General features: G+C 49.7%; 1 protein-coding gene across 14 annotated transcripts in view; it reads right to left on the bottom strand.

The window, feature by feature from the left end:
• OTOF (otoferlin) overlaps window positions 1–8,016 on the bottom strand; it is a 198,113-nt gene extending 190,097 nt beyond the window's left edge. For 8 of the 14 annotated variants that reach the window (XM_089528711.1, XM_089528706.1, XM_089528714.1 and 5 more), the window contains exon 1: window positions 7,695–8,014. In XM_089528711.1, the coding sequence (XP_089384837.1) occupies window positions 7,695–7,773 (79 nt within the window). In that variant the 5' untranslated portion in view covers window positions 7,774–8,014. Of the gene's footprint in view, window positions 1–7,694 lie in introns of all 14 variants that reach the window. The other 6 variants (XM_089528703.1, XM_089528712.1, XM_089528707.1 and 3 more) reach the window with 2 other exon arrangements.
• Window positions 8,017–19,874: the final 11,858 nt, after the last annotated feature.

Genomic DNA, 19,874 nt, shown 5'->3' with positions numbered 1-19,874 from the left:
GGCCCCTGCCTCCCCTTGCCGCCGCCGCCGCCGCCGCGGCGGCCGCCCGTCGCGGCGTTTCGCCGCTCTGGGCGCCGCCATTTTGGGCGGCAAAATGGCGGCGAAGTCTCGCGCGACCTCCCTCGAGGTCGCGCGAGACTTCGCGGCCATTTTAGCTGAAAAAATGGCGGCGCCCAGAGCGGCCTCTGGGGCTATGGGCGCCGCCATTTTTTCACCCAAAATGGCGGCGAAATCTCGCGCGACCTTGGGGGAGGTCGCGCGAGACTTCGCCGCCATTTTGCCGCCCAAAATGGCGGCGCCCAGAGCGGCGAAAAGCCGCGATGGGCAGCCGCGGCGGCAGCGGCGGCGGGCCTTTGAGAGGCCCGCTGCCGTCCCTGGGGCCCTCCAGGAGGGCTCCGAGGGCGGCAGGGGGCCTCTGGGTGGCCCGCTGCCGTCCCTGGGGCCCTCCAGGAGGGCTCCGAGGGCGGCAGGGGGCCTCTGGGTGGCCCGCTGCCGTCCCTGGGGCCCTCCAGGAGGGCTCCGAGGGCGGCAGGGGGCCTCTGGGTGGCCCGCTGCCGTCCCTGGGGCCCTCCAGGAGGGCTCCGAGGGCGGCAGGGGGCCTCTGGGTGGCCCGCTGCCGTCCCTGGGGCCCTCCAGGAGGGCTCCGAGGGCGGCAGGGGGCCTGCTGCCGTCCCTGGGGCCCTCCAGGAGGGCTCCGAGGGCGGCAGGGGGCCTCTGGGGGACCCTTTTCCGTCCCTGGGGCCCTCCAGGAGGGCTCCGAGGGCGGCAGGGAGCCTCTGGGTGGCCCGCTGCCGTCCCTGGGGCCCTCCAGGAGGGCTCCGAGGGCGGCAGGGGGCCTGCTGCCGTCCCTGGGGCCCTCCAGGAGGGCTCCGAGGGCGGCAGGGGGCCTCTGGGGGACCCTTTTCCGTCCCTGGGGCCCTCCAGGAGGGCTCCGAGGGCGGCAGGGGGCCTCTGGGTGGCCCGCTGCCGTCCCTGGGGCCCTCCAGGAGGGCTCCGAGGGCGGCAGGGGGCCTGCTGCCGTCCCTGGGGCCCTCCAGGAGGGCTCCGAGGGCGGCAGGGGGCCTCTGGGGGACCCTTTTCCGTCCCTGGGGCCCTCCAGGAGGGCTCCGAGGGCGGCAGGGGGCCTGCTGCCGTCCCTGGGGCCCTCCAGGAGGGCTCCGAGGGCGGCAGGGGGCCTCTGGGGGAACCCTTTGCCGTCCTTGGGGCCCTCCAGGAGGGCTCCGAGGGCGGCAGGGGGCGTCTGGGGGGCCCGCTGCCGTCCCTGGGGCCCTCCAGGAGGGCTCCGAGGGCGGCAGGGGGCCTCTGGGGGGCCTGCTGCCGTCCCTGGGGCCCTCCAGGAGGGCTCCGAGGGCGGCAGGGGGCCTCTGGGGGGCCCTTTGCCATCCCTGGGGCCCTCCAGGAGGGCTCCGAGGGACGGCAGGGGGCCTCTGGGAGGCCCGGTGCTGTCGCTGGGGCCCTCCAGGGGGCCCTCCAGCGCTGGTGGCCCCCACCAGCTTTTTTGCCGGTCTCTGACGGGGCCTGGGGCCCCATCAGGGGCCAGCAAAGGTGGGGAGGCCTGGCCCCCGGAGGGTGGAGGCTCCGCCCCCGGTACGCAGCCCCGCCCCGGAGGGTGGAAGCTCCGCCCCCGGCACACGGCCCCGCCCCAGAGGGTGGAAGCTCCACCCCCCACACGTGGCCCCGCCCCGGAGGGTTGAAGCTCCACCCCCCGGCTTCGGCCCCCCCAGTCGCCTGAGGGACACCAACCCGGCCCCCGGCTCAAAAAGGTTGCCTACCCCTGATTTAGATTAACAAGGTGTTCCTCTACTATCTCTTTACTTATTCTGTGCTGAAATTCCCCTATTCTGTCCTCTGCTCCATTATCTTCAGGTTGAGCCCCTTTTCCTTTTCGGAGAAGACTGAGGCAAAGAAGGTCTTGAGGAATTCTGCCTTTTCTCTGTCTTCTGTTAGCATTTTGCCATCTTCTCCACACAGTGAACCTACCATTTCCTTCTTCTTCCTTTTGCTGCAGACATATCCAAAAAAGCCCTTTTTGAGTTCATTCTGTGCTTTAGCTTTCCTGACCTTATCTCTACACTTGCTAGCTATTTGTTTGAATTCCTTTTTCGTGATTTCCCCCTTTTTCCATTTCTTATACATCTTCCGTTTCAAACTTAGCTCCGTTGAAAGTTCCTTAGTCATCCATCCTGGTTTCTTGAGACACCTCCCGTTTTTCTTTCTCACTGGAACTGTTTTAAATTGTGCCTTCAGTATCTCCCTTTTGAGAAAGTCCCATCCGTCCTGAACTCCTTTATCTTTTAGTATTTCTGACCATGGAATCGCCCTCAATACTTCTCTAAGTTTACTGAAATCCGCTCTCCTAAAGTCTAGGATGCGTGTCTGACTCTGACTGGCTTCTCCTTTCCACTGTATTACAAACTCCAGGAGAACATGGTCACTTCCACCTAATGATCCCACCACTTGCACCCCATTAACCAAGTCATCCTTGTTGGTTAGGATCAGATCTAAAATAGCTGACCCCCTTGTTGCCTCTTCCACCTTTTGGTCCATGAAATTGTCTTCCAGGCAAGTGAGGAATTTGCTAGACCTTGAGGATTTGGCTGAGTTTGCCTTCCAGCAAATATCAGGGTAGTTGAAGTCGCCCATCACTACTACATCTCTCCTTTCTGAGTGTGTGGTCATCTGTTCTAGAAAGGCATCATCCAATTCCTCAGTCTGACTTGGGGGTCTGTAGTAGACTCCCACTGTAACATCCTCGTTGTTTCCCTCCCCTTTGATTCTTATCCAGATGCTCTCCACCTGGCTTCCATGATTGATGTCCAGGATCTCTTCACTGATGTAAATATCTCTTTGACATATAGTGCTATTCCTCCTCCTTTCCTGTTTGGCCTATTTCTCTTAATAAGGTTATACCCCTCTATTTCCACATTCCAATCATGAGACTCATCCCACCAGGTTTCAGTGATGCCTATTATATCATATTTGCTTTGTTGTACTAGGAGTTCGAGTTCATCTTGCTTATTTCCCATGCTCTGTGCATTAGTGTAGAGACATTGCAGACCATGGTTCCCTTTTACTTGCTGCCTGTGCAAGTGTTTTTGCCTCCCACTGCTGGGTCCTTGCACTTTTTTTCTTGTTTCCTCTATGTCAGTTTGACTATTTTCGCCATCCCTTTCGCCTTCCTTAATATTGTCTCCCTTCCCCTCGGAACTCAGTTTAAAGCTCTCCTGATCAAGTTCTTGAGACTGTTGGCAAAAACATTTCTTCCAACTCGCTGAGATGCAACCCGTCTGTTGCAAGAAGTCCCTCCTCATGGAACCGCAGCCCATGATCGAAGAATCCAAATCCTTCTCGGCGGCACCATCTGCGAAGCCAGTTGTTCACATCTGCTATTTTCCTCTCCCTTCCTGGACCGTGCCCTTCAACTGGCAGAAGAGACGAGATGACAACCTGTACATCCATTCCTTTCAGCTTCCTACCAAGCGCCTTGTAATCCCTTTTGATGTTCTGAATGCTGTGTCTTGCAGTATCATTAGTTCCCACGTGGACCAAAAGGAAGGGGTATTGGTCAGTAGGCTTGACCAGTCTTGTCAGCCTCTCTGTCACATCACGGATCTTTGCACCTGGAAGACAACACACCTCTCGAGACATCTTGTCAGGCCTACAAATCACTGCTTCTGTACCCCTCAGCAAGGAGTCCCCCACTACGACCACACGCCTCCTCCGAGGCTTAGCAGCGACTGTTCCCTCGGGTGGGACTCTCAGGCTCCCCTGCTCCGTCCCTGAAGTCTGTCCATGCTGCTCTTCTTCATCCTCCTTGATAAGGGAAAGAGCTTCAAATCGATTCTCTAGCTGCAAGTTCCCCGAACAATCCCTTCTTGGCCTACTTCTCTGTGTGACATTCCTCCAGCTGTCTGCCTCCTGTGTATGTGAAGTGACCTCCTCGGCTCCAGCATCTTCCTCTGCATGGTATTCGTCCAGGATTGTTATTTCTGTTGTGTCCAGGAAATCCTCCTGCTCCCTAATATGTTGAAGTGTAGCTACTCTGGACTCCAGCTGCTGCACTTTCTCCTCCAAGAGTGCTACCAACTTGCACTTGGGGCATGTGAAGTTCCCCACTTCTGTAGGCAAGAAGACAAACATCCCACAAGTCTTGCAGGTGACTGCCGTGGTTCCGTCAGTCTCCATACTGAAAGGTCCTAGGAAATTACTGGAACAGGACTGTGGTTCCTCCTGAAAAAAAGAATCCTCCAGAAAAGACCAACGTTAAGCCCCTGATGTTTCAACAATTTGTGGCAGTGAGCTCAATCAACTCTGCCTCCGCTGTAGATCTCTTCTCTCCTCCTCCTCTCAGAAACCCTTTGAGTGCCGTTGGGCAAGTCACACTCTCTCAACCCCAGAAAACCCTGTGATAGGGTTGCCTTAGGGTCACCACAAGTCAGAAATGGCTTGAGGGCACACAACAACAACAACAACAACAACAACATGGTGTGCAGTTCTAGTGTGAGACTAAGGCTCTGGGATACCAGACTTTGAATCTCCACTTGGCCATGAAAACCCACTGGGTGCCCTTGGGCAAGTCACATACTCTCAGCCTCAGAAAACCTCATTGTAGGATTGCCATAAAGTCTGAAACTACTTGAAAGCATATGAGAACAAAATATGCAAACACTTAGTCTTAAACATTTCACCCAGCATCCCAAAAGAAAACAAAGGGGGGATAAGGGGATGATGCAATTTTATTTATGTATGCCTTTATGTATTTTATTCCCGTCTCGATCCTTTTGGAGAGGCGGGATATAAATAAAACTATTATTATTATTATTATTATTATTATTATTCCTTAATCTATTTTTCCGGGAGAAAAGTGCAGAAGGAAACAAATTGGGGGGGGGGGATTTTTCTATTCACATCTTTAATATCAGCTCAAGGCAACTTTGGAAGCAGCTGGAGAAAAAGCTGCAGTTTGCTGTTTTGCGGGATTGTAGAAGTCTGGCGGCTGCTGCAGAGTTGCAGCTCAATGGAGACACACAGAGAAACACACAACACAAAGGGACTCCAGAACTGCTTTTAAGGTTGCAGGGACACAACATTGGCAGGCAGGTTGTTGTTCATTTTGTCACCATGCTGGCCTTTGCAAAGGGGGTTGCCCATTATCTCTCCCCTCCACTATCTCTCCAATGTCCTTATATTTAATAATAATGTAGTGTATTTATTTCTTACCCACCTCTCCCCATGGATCGAGGCGAGGAACAACAACAATGAACACACAACATAGAATCCTAGAGTTGGCGGAGACCCCAAGAAGGGCCACCCAGTCCAACCCCTTTCTGCCATGCAGGAAATCACAATCAAAGCATCCCCGACAATCAGTTAAAACACATTGGTTAAAAGACACATCAGTTTAAAAGGACAAATGAAATGTGCTCAGATTAAAGCAACCCACATCTAAAATTCACAACTTAAAAATTGCCTGGAGAAGCCTGCCGGAAGAGACTAAAGTTTAAAGGGGGATCAACTCCATCAGAGACCCTGCATGGTGCAGGCGTTTGAGAGTTGCATTAAGAAGCTGGTGTGTGTGTGTGTGTGTGTGTGTGTGTCAAAGTATGGTGGCCCCATGAATTTTGTACGGTTTTCTTAAGAGGTGGTTTTGCTAGTTCCTTCGTCTGAAATACAGCCTTCCTCACTTTCTTGGTCTCCCATCCATGGCCCAACCAGGGCTGACCCTGCTTAGCATCCAAGCTCAGACAATCTCTGGTGCCTTGTGTATGTGCCTTCAAGTCTCCTGTGGACTTATGGCAGCCCCATGAATTTCACTGAGTTTTCTTAGGCAAGGAATCTTCAGGGATTGTTTAGCCAGTTCCTGTCTGAAATAGAGCCTCTAGAACCTGGTACAGGATTTGTTGGGTGGTCTCCCCTCCAAGGACCAACCAGGGCTGACCCTGCTTAGCTTCCAAGATCAGGCAGGATGTGATACCTTTGAGGAAATCTGTGCTGCAGTTTTGACATATATATATTGTGTTATTATGTGCCTTTGAGTCACCCTTCGAGCCCATGCTTTTCACAGGGTTTTCCTAGGCAAGGTACACTCAGAGAAGGTGGTTTTGCCAGTTCCTTCCTCTGAAACAGAGTCTGCAGCACCTGATATCTGTTGGCGGTCTCCCTTCTAGGGACTAACCAGGACTGATCCTGCTTAGCTTCCAAGCTCAGTCAGGATCTGGTGCCTTTAGGGGATTTAGGCCCACAATGTATGCGTGTCTGTGCCTTCAAGTTGCCTGTTGGCTGATGGCAACCCCATGCATTTTGTAGGGTTCTCTTAGACAAGGAATCCTCAGAGTGGGTTTTGCCAGTTCCTTCCTCTGAAACGGAGCCACCAGCGCCTGGGATTCATTGCTGGTCCCTCATCCAAGGACCAACCAGGGATGACCCTGCTTAGCACTCTGGAGATGCTCCAGTTTCCCAACATCCTTTTTAAATTGTGGTGCCCAGAACTGGACACAATATTCCAGATGAGGCCTGACCAAAGCAGAATAGAGTGGCACCATGACTTCCCTTGATCTAGACATTACACTCCTGTTGATGCCGCCTAGAATCACATTGGCTTCTTTAAGTACCGCATCACAGTGTTGACTGATGTTCAACTTGTGGTCTACTAGGACTTCTAGATCCCTTTCACATGTCCTGCTGTTAGTGTATTATGCATGTATTAGATGTGGAGTTTTGCATTATCAGGAGGTGAGATTAGATGGCCTTTGGGATCCCTTGCAACTCTGCTCTGTGCTTCTACTCCATTGGGCATGTTTTTAGTAACAGATTCCTGCATCAGGATGACTCTTGGAGATCCCATGCAACTCTACAATCCTGTGGCCCTGTTATGACCAAGATGGGTTCCTACATTGGCCAGGGTGAGACTACATGACCTCTCCAACCCTCCCGACTCTGTAATACTACAAACCTCTCTGCAAAGTTCAAAGGGATCCTGGTGGCGTAGCGCTTAAATGTCAGAACTGCCGCCATTCACTCACAGCCACAAGGTTGTGAGGTCGGTTCCAGCCAGGGGCTCCAGGGTCGACTCAGCCTGGCCTCCTTCTGAAGTCCCTAAAATGAGGACCCAGTTTGTTGGGGGCAGTAGGTTTATGCCTTGTGAGCTGCTTAGAGCAGTATAGAAATGTAGCTTCCATGGCTATTGCTATCCACCAACTTCAGCTGAGTTTCCTCCTTTCCTGGAGGTGGGCTGTGAAAAGGGAGCCTCTCCTGTCCTCCCCCTCCTGGCCCCCTTCCATTCTACAATGCCACTTTCTCTGTTCTGTGTGCCAAGGGCTCTTGTGGCACCTCTGTGCAGAAGAAGTTGCAGCATGAGCTCCCATCAGCTTCGGTCTGCTTCCTGGGGTGCGTCTTCTGCCACAACTTCTTTGGCACAGTTGGTCCCAAAGTTGCCACAAGATCCTTTTGCCCACTGAGATTCCAGGGTAACCTCCGACCGAGTCCTCCTGTCCTGTTAGTGGTGGGATGGGGTGCTACCTTGCCAGGGGACAGACTGGATGAGCCCTGGAGCCCCTTCCCACTCTTGGCAGAGAGGCAGGGGCCAGACCAGGTGGAGGGGCATTGCCAGGGCCCACTTGGCGTTCCCTGCTGGCCAAGCCTTGCCCGGGGCCTTTCCCCGGGGGGGGGGCAGAGAGAGACCAGGGGCCCCGTACCTCTGAAAGCCACCTTGGCGATGCGGTCCGCTTTCCCCCGAAGGTCGGTGACGCTCTTCAGCCGGACGACCAAAGCCATGGCGCTGCTGGAAGGGCCAGCCGGGTCCTGGGTTCGAATCCGAGGGAAGGGGGGGGCTGCTATTGCAGAGGCGGGGGGCTGGCTGCCAGGAGCCCCGGCTGCAGGGAGAGCGAGCCCCCGCCTGGCCAGCGCCTGCGCCGGGCTCTAACCATTGCACCCCACTGCCATCGCTCTAGGGCTGGTTGGCCGCTGCTCGGGGGCCGGCTGGGAGGCAGGCCAGGGAGGGCCCGGGAGGAGGCAGAGGGAGGCTGCTGCTGCTGCTGCCAACGGTCCCTTGCCGCCCGCAGCTCAATTATTCAGCAGCAGCAGCAGCCAGCCTTAGTCCTCCTCCTCCTCCTCCGCAGCATCCTCAGCATCCTCCTCCTGGGCCGGGAGGGAGCTGGACCACTCTCCGTCCGGACTCAGCAGGGAGGCCCAGGGAGGAGGAGGAGGAGGAGGAGGAGGAGGGCCGAGCCTCCCAGCCATGCCCCCGAAGCCCGCCCCGGCAGAAGGGGAAGGGCACCCCAAGGGGCATCTAGACTGACCCCCTCCATACACACAAAGGCATCTCCAGCAGAACAAGGGCCAGCAGCTGCAGAATGGGAAGGGAGCCCTCTGATCAAGCCTCTCTAACGGAGCAGAAGGGCTGGGATGGAGAGTGGGAAGGGGACTCCTCCAGGGGCATGGAGTTCATGCCTAGCGTTACAAGGGCAGAATGAGCTCCAAGAGCAAGGCATCTCTAGCCCAACAAGGACTGCATGGCAGGAGGGCAAGGGAGCCCCAGGGGCCCTCTATCCTGACCCCTGGCAACCCAGAATTCAACAGGGCCTCTAACCGAGCAGAAGGACAGGGATGGAGAGTGGGAAGGGGAGCCCTAAGGGCCATCCAGCCTGACCCCTGGCAGACCCCAGGCAGAGTAGAAGGACGGGATAGAGGCATAGGAAAAGACCCCAAGAAGGGGTCCAAGCCCCTTCTGCCATGCAGGAACTCTCAATCAAAGCAGCCCCATTGACCGGTGGCCATCCAGCCTCTGCTTAAAGCCTCCAAGGGAGGAGACTCAAAGGCAGCATCTTCCCCTGTCAAACAGCTCTTAACCATTAGAAAATTCTTCCAAATATTGAGCTGGAATCTCTTTTGCTGGAGCATCCATCCCTTGTTCTGGGTCCTATTCTCTGGAGCAGCAGAAAACAAGCTTGCTCCCTCCTCAGTATCCTCAAATATTTAAACAAGGCTCTCATATCACCTCTTAACCTTCTCTTCTCCAGGCTAGTCTAAGGATAGTAGAGTAGGATCCTCTAGACTGACAGTGCACCTCTAGCAGGGCAGAAGGACGGGACTGTTGAATGCGGAGGGAACTCCAAGGTCCATCTAGCCTGACCCCTGACAGTGCATCCCTAGCAGAAGAAAGATGGGATTGTGGAACGGAAACTCCCTGGGGTCATTTAACCTGACCCCCCCCCCCCCCCCCGATGATGCAGAATTCCAGTGTCTCTAAGAGTGGAAGGACAGGATGGTAATAATAATAATAATAATATTTATTTATATGCCGCCCAATCACTGGGAATCCGGGCGGCTTACAACAGAGGGGAGAATAGACGGTTCCCTGCCCTCAGGCTTACAATCTAAAAGACACGAGACAAAAGGAGAAGGGAATGGTGGTGGGAAAGGGGATCAGGTCCAGCATTCTTCTCTCCCTCTGAGGCCTGGACCAAGGCAGAGGGACCGGAGGGAGGGCTCTTCTTCTTCAGGCTAGCCCTGGTGGAGCTGGGCCTGCCTGGTCAACTCTCTCATAGTCCTCATAGTAGAGTGGAAAGGGAATGCCAAGAGTCATTGAGCCCCTTTTAAATATTTGAAGGGTTGCCATATTGAGGAGGGAGCAAGCTTGGTTTCTGCTGCTCCAGAGAACAGGACCAGAGCAATGGATGCAAGCTCCAGGAAAAGAGATTCCAGCTCAACATTAGGAGGAACTTTTTGATAGTAAGGGCTGTTCGACAGTGGAACAAACTCCTTCCTCGGAGATTGTGGTGGAGTCTCCTTCCTTGGAGGTCTTTAAACAGAGGCTGGATGGCCATCTGTCAGGGCTGCTTTGGTTGTGAGTTCCTGCATGGCAGAATAGGATTGGACTGGATCAGGGCCTTTGGGGTCTCTTCCAACTCTAAGATTCCCTGTTTGCTTGTTTGTTTGTTTTGCATTTGCCCCGCTTTATCCCAACTGGAATCAATCCAATGAGGATTGGAATCAGTTGCCAGTGGGAACAAGGGTCATATACCCCAAATCACGATTCACTGCAAATTGTAGTGGGAATGACCCCTATGAGTCTGACCCATCAAGCCATGGTCAGACTCCTTAACACAGGAGTGGAAAGGTGGAAAGGTTTCATCATTCCAGCCTCCGACACACACCTCACTCCTTTGGCTGCATTCACACATGCTGAGCATATATCCTGACCCCCTGAATGTTCACTCAGCTGCAGTTTTGGGTCACGCGTTCCAAAGCAGCCCAAAGTTAGGATGGTTTTCCTAAAGGATGCAACCACAATGGAGGAATAATGCAGTTTGACACCACTTTTAACTGTGTAGTTCCTTCCTAGGGTATCCTGGGATTATGTAGTTTTACAAAGCCTTTGGCCTTCTCTGCAAGAGAGTGCTGGTGCCACAACAAACTACAAATCCCAGGTCTCCATAGGATGGAGCCATGACAGTTAAAGTGGTGTCAAACTGCATTATTTCTGCAGTGCAGCCCCCCCCGACTCCTTCCATAGCATCCTTCCAGAGGCAGGCAAAAATATTTATACTCTGACAGGTCTTTGTCACCTTAAGGGAAAGGACTTTTAAAATGTGTGCTTGTTTTTACTTCTTGCATTTTAAAGGTATGTTTTAATTGCTTTTAATCCTATAAATAATTCACTTATAACTGGTCTGTGCTTTTATGGATGACTCTTTTCTCTGGATCTGTTTTCAGCTTTTAAAGCCACCTTGCTGATGGTGTGGGGCATGGAAAGCCGTTACTAGGTGCAGCATAAAACAGAACTGAGTTATCGCTCATGTTGTTGCTGTTTGCTAACTATCTGCAACAATTTTGTTTTTATATACAGCAATTTACAGCAAAACATTTTACACGCAGCACCTGGTGATAAACCATGCAACCCTTGAGACAGGCAGGGCTGGGCACGTCTTGCTTTTGCTGCCTGAATAAAGGCCTGGGAGAAGTCATAGAATCACAGGATCCTAGAGTTAAGAGAGATCCCTAAAGACCATCCAGTTGCACCCCATCCTGCCATGCAGGAATACATAGAATCAGAATGCTAGAGTTAGCAGAGACCCCAAAAGCAGGGATGTAGCCAAGGGGGGGGGGTTCTTGGGGTCCGGACCCCCCCCTTCCATTAGAAAAATGAATGGTGTGTGCTGCTGTGCTGCCGCACCCAAGCCCCATTATAATGGTGGCACTTAGTCTGGACCCCCCCCCCCTCCTAAAATCCTAGCTACATTCCTGCCCAAAGGCCAGCCAGTCCAACTCTATTCTGCCATGCAGGAACTCACAATGCCTAGAATTGCATTGGACTTCTTAGCTGCCGCGCCACACTGTTGGCTCATTTTCAACTTGGGGTATACTGAGACTCTCAGCTCCCTGTCACATGTACTGTTGTCAAGCCAGGTGTCCCCATTCTGTATCTTAACATTTCAAGTCCAAGCCTGGTGTTTGGTTGTTGGAAAAAAAGCCACTGTGGTGGATTTCTTTGTAGAGCTAAAAGGGACAAATATATATATGCTTGTGAGATTTCTCACTTCAGTTGCCTTCCAAACTCTTCCACACACTGACCTAGTTTGGACAGGTCAGTCTGCAACAAGAAACGAAGAGCCCAAAGAAATACCTTTAATACAAAATATTTTGTTTCAGCACAAACTGCAGCCCACTTCTCCCTCTCTGGAGAAACTTGGAGTCACTATAGCCACCGAGAAAGAACCTTGAATGTCTTTGGAAGGAGGTAAATACTGGGGCCAGTCTCAAACAGTCCCTGTTGCATCCCTCCTCTCCATCTGGTCCTGCATCTTGGTACCCAAAGTGGCTCCCCAAAGTACAGTTGTCCCTATCTGTTATTACACCCTTAAAAAAAGGTGATTCATGGTGGACAATTGTCAGATTTTCAGTTGGTAGCTGTATGCCTTGAAGTCACGTCTGACTTATGGCACCCTTAAGGTTACTCTGTCATGGAGTTTTCCCACATATTTTTTTTCAGAGGGAATTGGCTTTTGCCATCCTCTGAGGCTGAGAGAGTGTGACTTGCCCAAGGTCACTCTGTGGGTTTCCATGGCCGAACAAGGATTCGAAGACTGGTCTCCAGCATCATAGTCCAGCGTATAAACTAGTACATTATGCTGGCTCATGTTCACTTTAGGGAGGATATTTGGAGCTCTCATCCAGAGAGCTCTAGTGCCTCCCCCCCCAAAAAAAAACCCCTACAAATCTCATGATGAGTTCTTACCATAACAGCTAAAGTAGAAGTAGTGCTATGAGTGTGTCGTGTGAATGGGCCCCAAGTCTTTAACAATGGCCCTGGAATCTCTGAGTCTGGGATGCTCCCAACCTAGCAACCCCAGTAGCAGTTAAAGTGGGATCAAACTGCAAATAATCCTGTAGTGCAGTCGTATACCTAGAGGCAGAAATATAAGGGCAAAATCTCTGGGCTGCTGATCTGCCTATAATCCACATCCTGCAATTGCTTCACCTCATTGCCTCTCCATTTCTCTTGATATCCCAGCAGGGAGAGAGTTTTCTGGCTGCTCAAGCCAATTTCTCGCTTCCCCTGTCTGCTCTCAAGTTGGCCACGAATGCCCAGGACAAGCATCGCATTGGATGCAAAATGATTGGGAGCTCTTTCCAGAAGGGCCCTTTGGAATGGAGCAGCGCTCACTCATTGCCTGTGATAATTGCAAGCCTCCAGAGCTAGCCATTTTGCAGGAAAGGTGTGCAAGCCTTCCTTAGGTCCCCCATTTGTGGTTGTTGTTAACTGCCTTCGAGTTGATCTCAACTCATGGCAAGGCGGCCCTATGGATGAGACACCTCCAAGACCCCCTCTGTGCTCCCCTGCTCTGCTTAATTCTTGCAACCCCATAAAACCCATAGTGACCTCCTTCCTAGAGTCCTCCATCTATCTGGCCTGTGGCCTTCCTCTTTTCCTCCTTCCCTCCACCTTTCCCAGCATTATGGTCTTTTCCAAAGAGTCGTTCCTTCTCATGAAGTGTCCAAAGTATAACAGCCTCACTTTGGTCATCTTGGCCTCTTCCAGGGAGGTTTCTGACTTGATCTGCTCTAGGCCCCATTGGTTTGTCCTTTTGGCTGTCCATGGGATCCTCAGCCCCACATAATCTCAAATGCATTGATTTTCTTCCTGTCTTCTTCCCTAACTGTCTAGCTCTCACTTCCATCCATAGTAATACAATGGCTTGTATGATTCTAACTTTCGTGCTCACTTGTATGTCTTTGCATTTTAGGATCTTCTCAAATTCTTTCATAGCTGTCCTTCCCATTCTTTATCTTCTTCTGGTTTCCTGACTGCAGTTTCCATTCCTATCAACATTTGATGCCAGGTAGAATCATAGAATCAGGTATGAGAACTCTTTTACTACTTTTATGTTTTCATTGTCTAGGCTGAATTTGTGTGGATTCTCTGTGGTCATTGTTTTTGTTTTCTTTATGTTCAACATTAAGCCTGCCTTTGCACTTTCTTCTTTGACCTTCCTTAGTAGTTGTTCCAGGTCTGTGATATTTTCTGCTAGCGTGGCAGAATGGGGTTGGACTGGATGGCCCTTGTGGTCTCTTCCAACTCTACGATTCTATTATGGTGTCATCTGCATATCTTAGGGCCCAAACAGACAGGCCAAAATAAAGCTGCTTCGAGTCACTTTGGATGTATGCTGTTTAAATGCTGCATGCGTCCTAAGAGGATGGAAGCAGCACTAAAGCCACACTCCATTCCTAAGGATTGGAGTGCAGCTTTGGCGCAGCTTCTGGCCTCTTCAGATGCGTGTGTCATTTAAACAGCATGCCTCCGAAGTGACCCAAAGCAGCTTTATTCTGGCCTGTCTGTTCGGGCCCTTAGATTGTTGATATTCCTATCTCCTATTTTCACTCCTCTTTCTTCTGTATCCAATCCTGCTTTCCTTACAATATGTTCTGCATACAACTTGAATGGCATAAACCAAAAGGGAATGCAGTCAATCCATCAATCAATCAAACCGTTTATTGTGCCAAAGGCTACAGCAAAAAGCTTTTCAAAATACACAAGACGTTTAAAACAAATGGCACAAAAGTGCAAAAATGCAAAAGACAACCCGTCATTTAACATGTTGTTAAAATTATTAGCGATACAAGATTAAAAAAAAACTTTTCCTGGTTATTGGTAAACTTATACACTGCCACCATAAAAATCTGATTAATACTTTGAGTCTCCATGGCAATTTATGGCAATTTTATTTAAGTGGCAAAAAGAACCACTTTATGTGTTACATAGCTATTGGTATCACGCAAAAGAAATTGAACCGACTCTACAATAAGAGTTCTTGCTTCCATTTGTCAACAAGGAGGTTAGCAATTTCTCACTGGGATTGCTATACAGAGGACAAAGTAGCATGTAATGGACACTGTCCTTCACCCGGGATTGACTGCAGATACATAGTCTGTTTTCAAATTGCACTTTGTTATAGCTTCCATCTAGAACTGCAGCTGGCATTCCTTGAAATCGTAGCTCAGTGAAGGCAATTCTTAAAGTAGACGGCTTGAGTTTGGTCAAATATCTGGCTCTAAAATGTTCAGTTTTCACAAAAGGGAGAACCATGGGGGAAATGGAGAGGTCCTAATTGACTGTAAATCTGAAGTCAAAGGCTTTCATGGCCGGCATCCATCATTTTTGTGGGTTTTTTGGGCTATGCGGCCATGTTCTAGAAGATTTCTTCCTGATGTTTCACCAGCATCTGTGGCTGGCATCTTCATTCTCTCTTCATTCCCTGAAGATGCCAGCCACAGATGCTGGTGAAACATCAGGAAGAAACTCTTCTAGAACATGGCCACAGAGCATGAAAATCTCACAAAAAAGACTATAAATCTCTTCTTGACTCTTTCCAGAATAGCCATAGAATCATAGAATCATAGAGTTGGAAGAGACCCCAAGGGCCATCCAGTCCAACCCCCTGGTGAGGGTCCCCATACGTTGGGGTCAACTGGGGGTCCTCCTAGACAATGAGGGGGCTACACCTTCTGTCATCTACACTCAGATAAATATTTGGGGAGGCTACACATAATGCTTGGGTTCAGCGATGGAAACAGAAGCAGGTGCTGCAAAAAACCAAGGCGCTATTGAGATAAGGGGAATTTCGGGAAGGATCTGCTTGAGCCTGGTGGCTCTTTGCAGCATGTTTAAGCATTAAGCCTTGGGGGAACTTACATTATTCCTGCTCCCAATAATTTACCAGCTTTGGGTGGGTGAGCGTGGGAAAGGTGTCGCATTCGTATTTGGTGTCAAATCATGCCTCCCACCTCTGCTCAGGCACACTGGCAAAGGCTTGCACATTGCAGCAATGTGCATTGAGATCATTTAGAAACTTTAAAAGGTGTTTTCCGTCACCATTTATCTCAAGCTTGCATCCCTTGCACTGGGCTCCTGGATGCTAGTCATGCTCAAAAATTCCCCTGCAGGCATTTATTTGTTGTTCCTTGTACAGAGAAAGCTATGTATGTATGCATCTCCTCTCTCTGCTGGCCTGCTTTCTCCATTCATCGCTGGTTGGGAATGAAAACCCGCTGCGATAAGAGCAAACCTTGTTCTCTTTCAATTAAGTTTCTATTGTCAGTCCGCAAGCCTTGGAGAGCAAAGCAAGATGATGTTGAGCAGCTTTTTTCGCAGCCAAAATCAACAAGCCAGAGGTGTCATTAACTCTTCCCGAACATGAAGGAGGACGCGGTTTCTCAAAGAGCCCAGTGCATGGTCAAAAAGGAGGATTCAGAGCTTAGAGGTTTATCACATGAAGGAGATCGGGAGTTTATCCCGTGAATATCCTGGAAAAATCGCGTAATTATGTGAAACAATTTCACATGACGTCGCACAAAACCCACCATTAAAGTGGTCACAAAGAAGCATTCAGGTGCTTTCAGGATTTTTACTTTCACGATTTCAGATATCGCTTTATTTGCACAATTGTGTGTGATGATCATTCGTGCAATTACTTGCCATTTTTGCTTTATTTGCGGGATGCTTTAAATGTGCTTTAATCTCTCTTTAATGCCAATATGATCCCCAGTGTGATAAACTCCTTAGTGAGTTATAGCCAGAGAAATACAGAGTTGGAAGGGACCTCCAAGGGCCATCCATTCATTCCAACCGCCTTCTGCCATTTAGGAATCCACAATAAAAGCACTCCCAAAAGAGGCACATCCAACCTTCGTTGAAAAACCTCAAATGAAACTGAGGCCCAAAACACACTGCAGAGATAATCCAGTTTGACACCGTGTTAACTGCTCTGGCTCAGTGCTAGGGGATCTTGGGAAATGTAGTTTATTGTGGCCCCAGAGCTCTCTGGCAGAGAAGGATAAAGGTCTCACAAAACTACAATAGGATTGCTTAGCACTGAGCCAAGGCGGTTAAAGCGGTCTCAAACTGGATGGTTTTTGCAGTGCGTTTTGGATCTGGGTTATCTTCGAAAATTATTGTCATAGTGCCAAGCCTGCAAAAGTGGTTTTACTAGCCTAGTTGTCAAAAGGAATTAAAATAGTTACTTTCACATCTAGAAAACTTATCAAGGGGTAGCTGTGTTGGCTGTATGTTGTTATTTTGGGGTGCTTCCAAGTTGCTTCTGGCTTATGGTGACCCTATCCTGGGGTTTTCTTGGCAAGTTTCTTCAGAGGGGGGTTGTCATGATGACCATCCTGAGGCTGAGAGAGCATGACTTGCCCAGGGTCACCTAATGGTTTCTGTGGCCATGTGGGAATTCGAACCCTAGTCTGCTAGAGTCTTAATCCAACGCTCAGTGCCCTACACCTTGCCGATCTGTTTCTTAAAGTTTATTCATACAAGATTTCCAATGGCATTCCTCTAAGGCTGAGAGAGAGTGTCTTGCTCGAGTGGGCTTCCACAGCTGAGTGGGGATTCGAACCCTGGTCTCTTGGCATCAAACTACTGAATATTCAAACCTTGTTCTTCTACAACGATGTTATCATATCTCTCCCCCACCAACTTTTCACAGATGAAACCCAAGATACACGGCCAATCAATATCAGAATATGGTCAAGATGGCTTAAGTTATTGATCAGGAAGGATAGACATCCAAGAAGAAGCTTCAGAGGTTTGCGTTTGCCTGAGTCTACAGGGAAGGGCAAGATTTTGTCCCTTCCTTTCTTCTTCCCTGCTGCTGAGTTAATGGACTGCAAAATATCTTTTGCATTTCGAAGTCAGTTTGCAGCAATGGAGGCAAGGTGAAGACGGAGGGGAAAGTGGGAGGAAAAAGGAGGAACCGGGACATTTTAAAAGCAGCTGAAAAAATGGGATGGCAGAGAGTATGTGTTATTTGTAGGTGGATGGGAGGGCTCTTTTCTTTCCTTCTTTCTGACAAATTTAAATAGAGTAGGAAGAGGATGCAGGGGGAAAAGCAAAACTGATCTCTTTACATGGACTTGGAAATTTAATGCAACTGGGTCACTGCAGAGCATCAAATGCTTTTCCATGGCCCTTTTTTTACACAACTAGTCGTACTTCTCCAGGGTTTTGTTACATGTGTATGCACCCAACAATGGCACAGAAGAAGATATTACATTTTTGCAAAGGGCTGGCTGCACTGTGCAATGTAAAGATCTCATGCCTCTCAATGGGGAAATCAAAAGGGGTCCTTTTTACCAAGGGTGGGGAAAATGAGATGCCCAAGCCATGTGCAGACCCTGAACTACACTGACATGGCTTCCACTGACAACAAGCCACCTGGACATTCCCCAAAGACCCCTGATGCCACCAAACAAAAATTTAGGGGGAAATGTCCATGGGAATTGATGCAATATTATTTCCTGTACAGCTGTTTTAGACCTGATCCTAATCAACAGGGATGGCCTGGTGAATGGGGTGCAAGTGCTGGGATCCTTAGGTGGGAGTGACCATGTTCTCCTGGAGTTTGTTATACACTGGGAAGGAGAAGCCAGGCATAGTCTAGACTTCTAGATTTTAGGAGAGTGGATTTCAGTAAACTTAAGGAAATACTTGGGGTGAACCCGTGGTCAGGAATAGTAAAAGTAAAATAGTAAAATTGAGAGTTCCTGCATGGCAGAAATGCGTTGGAAATGGATGGCCCTTGTGGTCTCTTCCAACTCTATGAGTCTATGATTCTGGAATCCTAGAATTCTAGAAACCTGGAGTTGGAAGAGAACCAACCCGTCATCCAGTCCAACCCCTTTATTCTGCCATGCTGGGAGACACAGTCAAAACACTCCAGACACATGGCCATCCAGCCTCTGTTTAAAGACCTCCAAAGAAGGAGACTCCATCATAATCTCAGAGGGAATGTCTTCTACGGTCTATGGCTTTGCTTACTGCCAGGATGTTTTTTTTCCAAAGGTTGAGGTGGAATCTCTTTTCCTGCAGCTTGCATCCATTGCTCTGGGTCCTGTTCTCTGGAGCAGCAAAAAACAAGCTTTCTCCCTTTCAATATGACATCCCTTCAAATATTTAAACAGCGCTATCATATCACCTCTTCACCTTCTCTTCCCTAAGTTGGTCCCCATAGGGCTTTATGTTTTCCGGACCCCTCCCCAGTTAGTTACCCTCCTCTGGACACATAGCACCTCCAGCTTCTCAACATCCTTCTTGAATTGTGCCCAGAACTGGACCCAGTATTATTCCAGGAGGGGCCTGAGCAGAGCAGAGCATCACACAATTGACTCATGTTCAACCTGTGGTCTACTAGGACTCCTACATCCCTTTCACATGTAGTCTTGTCAAACCAGGTGTCCCCCATCCTGTATCTCTGCATTTCATTTTATTTCTTCCTAAGTGTAGTATCTTACATTTCTCCCTGCTGAAATTTACAGTCGGCCCTCCTTGTCCACGGATTTATTTTAATCCACGGAATTGAGCATCCATGGCTTGAAAATATTCAGAAAAAAAGTATAAATTCCAAACAGCAAACCTTGTCATTTCCATTTTATATAAGGGACACCATTGTGCTCCACCACTATATTTAATGGGACTGGAGCATCCACGGATTTTGTTATCCACGGGGGACCCTGGGACTGAACCCCAGCGGATAACAAGGTCCCACTGTATTTTGTTAATAACAGCAGCAGAAACAACAACAACAACAACAACATGGGTCACGTCCCAAAGAAGCCCCCAAACATTCTTTACAAGGGATAGGGAAGACTTAATGGGGCAATGAGAACAACCTCAGTGAACCTTTTTCTTACATTCTCCCACCTGGTTCATCGGTTTTACCATCAATGCAAGAAATCCCCAACGGAGAGGAGAGAAAACCCACTGCTGGATGGCAATGAGATAAAATAATGCCTGCATGACAAGGAAGCCTTGCTTTGTGGGGGCACTGCATGCGAAAAACCCATTGTGTGAGCGAGGGAGGGAGGGAGGCAGGAAAGCATACCCCATCGTTCATACTACACACTCACAAAGAGTCACATAGGAATCCTTCCTCGCCAGCATAACAAGGAGGCAATTTTTTGATCAGCCAGTTCTGCTCCCAGAGTTTATATATATATATATCCCCCAGAGATATTCTCAACACCCACCAGCACCCATTAGCTCTGTCGCTTCAACCAGGCGGAAGGAGTGAAGGGGATGATTGGTTTAAACCGATTTTGGGGTTCAAGAATTTCATAACTTGGTGTTGAAAAATATGTATTAAAAATCTTTTTTAAAAAAACATTTGTCTTGTGCCTCTTAAGGATTCGCCTTAATGGAGCTGGCAAGGCTTGATCACAGAGAGAGTTTGCAATTGCCATTCCAAGGGAGAGCTTGGAAAAGTTACTTTTCTTTGGATTGCAGCTCCTTCAATCCCCGCCTCCAAGTTATTTTCCCCTCCCAGGGAGGGAACTCACAGCAGAGTATAGGGGCTGTTAATTCTGGGTGTGTAAAC

Source organism: Sceloporus occidentalis, unplaced genomic scaffold (genome assembly GCF_023333645.1).
Source record: "Sceloporus occidentalis isolate IW3139 unplaced genomic scaffold, rSceOcc1.0.p SCAF_6, whole genome shotgun sequence".
In the NCBI taxonomy this organism is placed as follows: Eukaryota; Metazoa; Chordata; class Lepidosauria; order Squamata; family Phrynosomatidae; genus Sceloporus; species Sceloporus occidentalis.
Note: the sequence above shows the minus strand (reverse complement) of the source record. Positions and strands in the feature narration are given on the sequence as shown.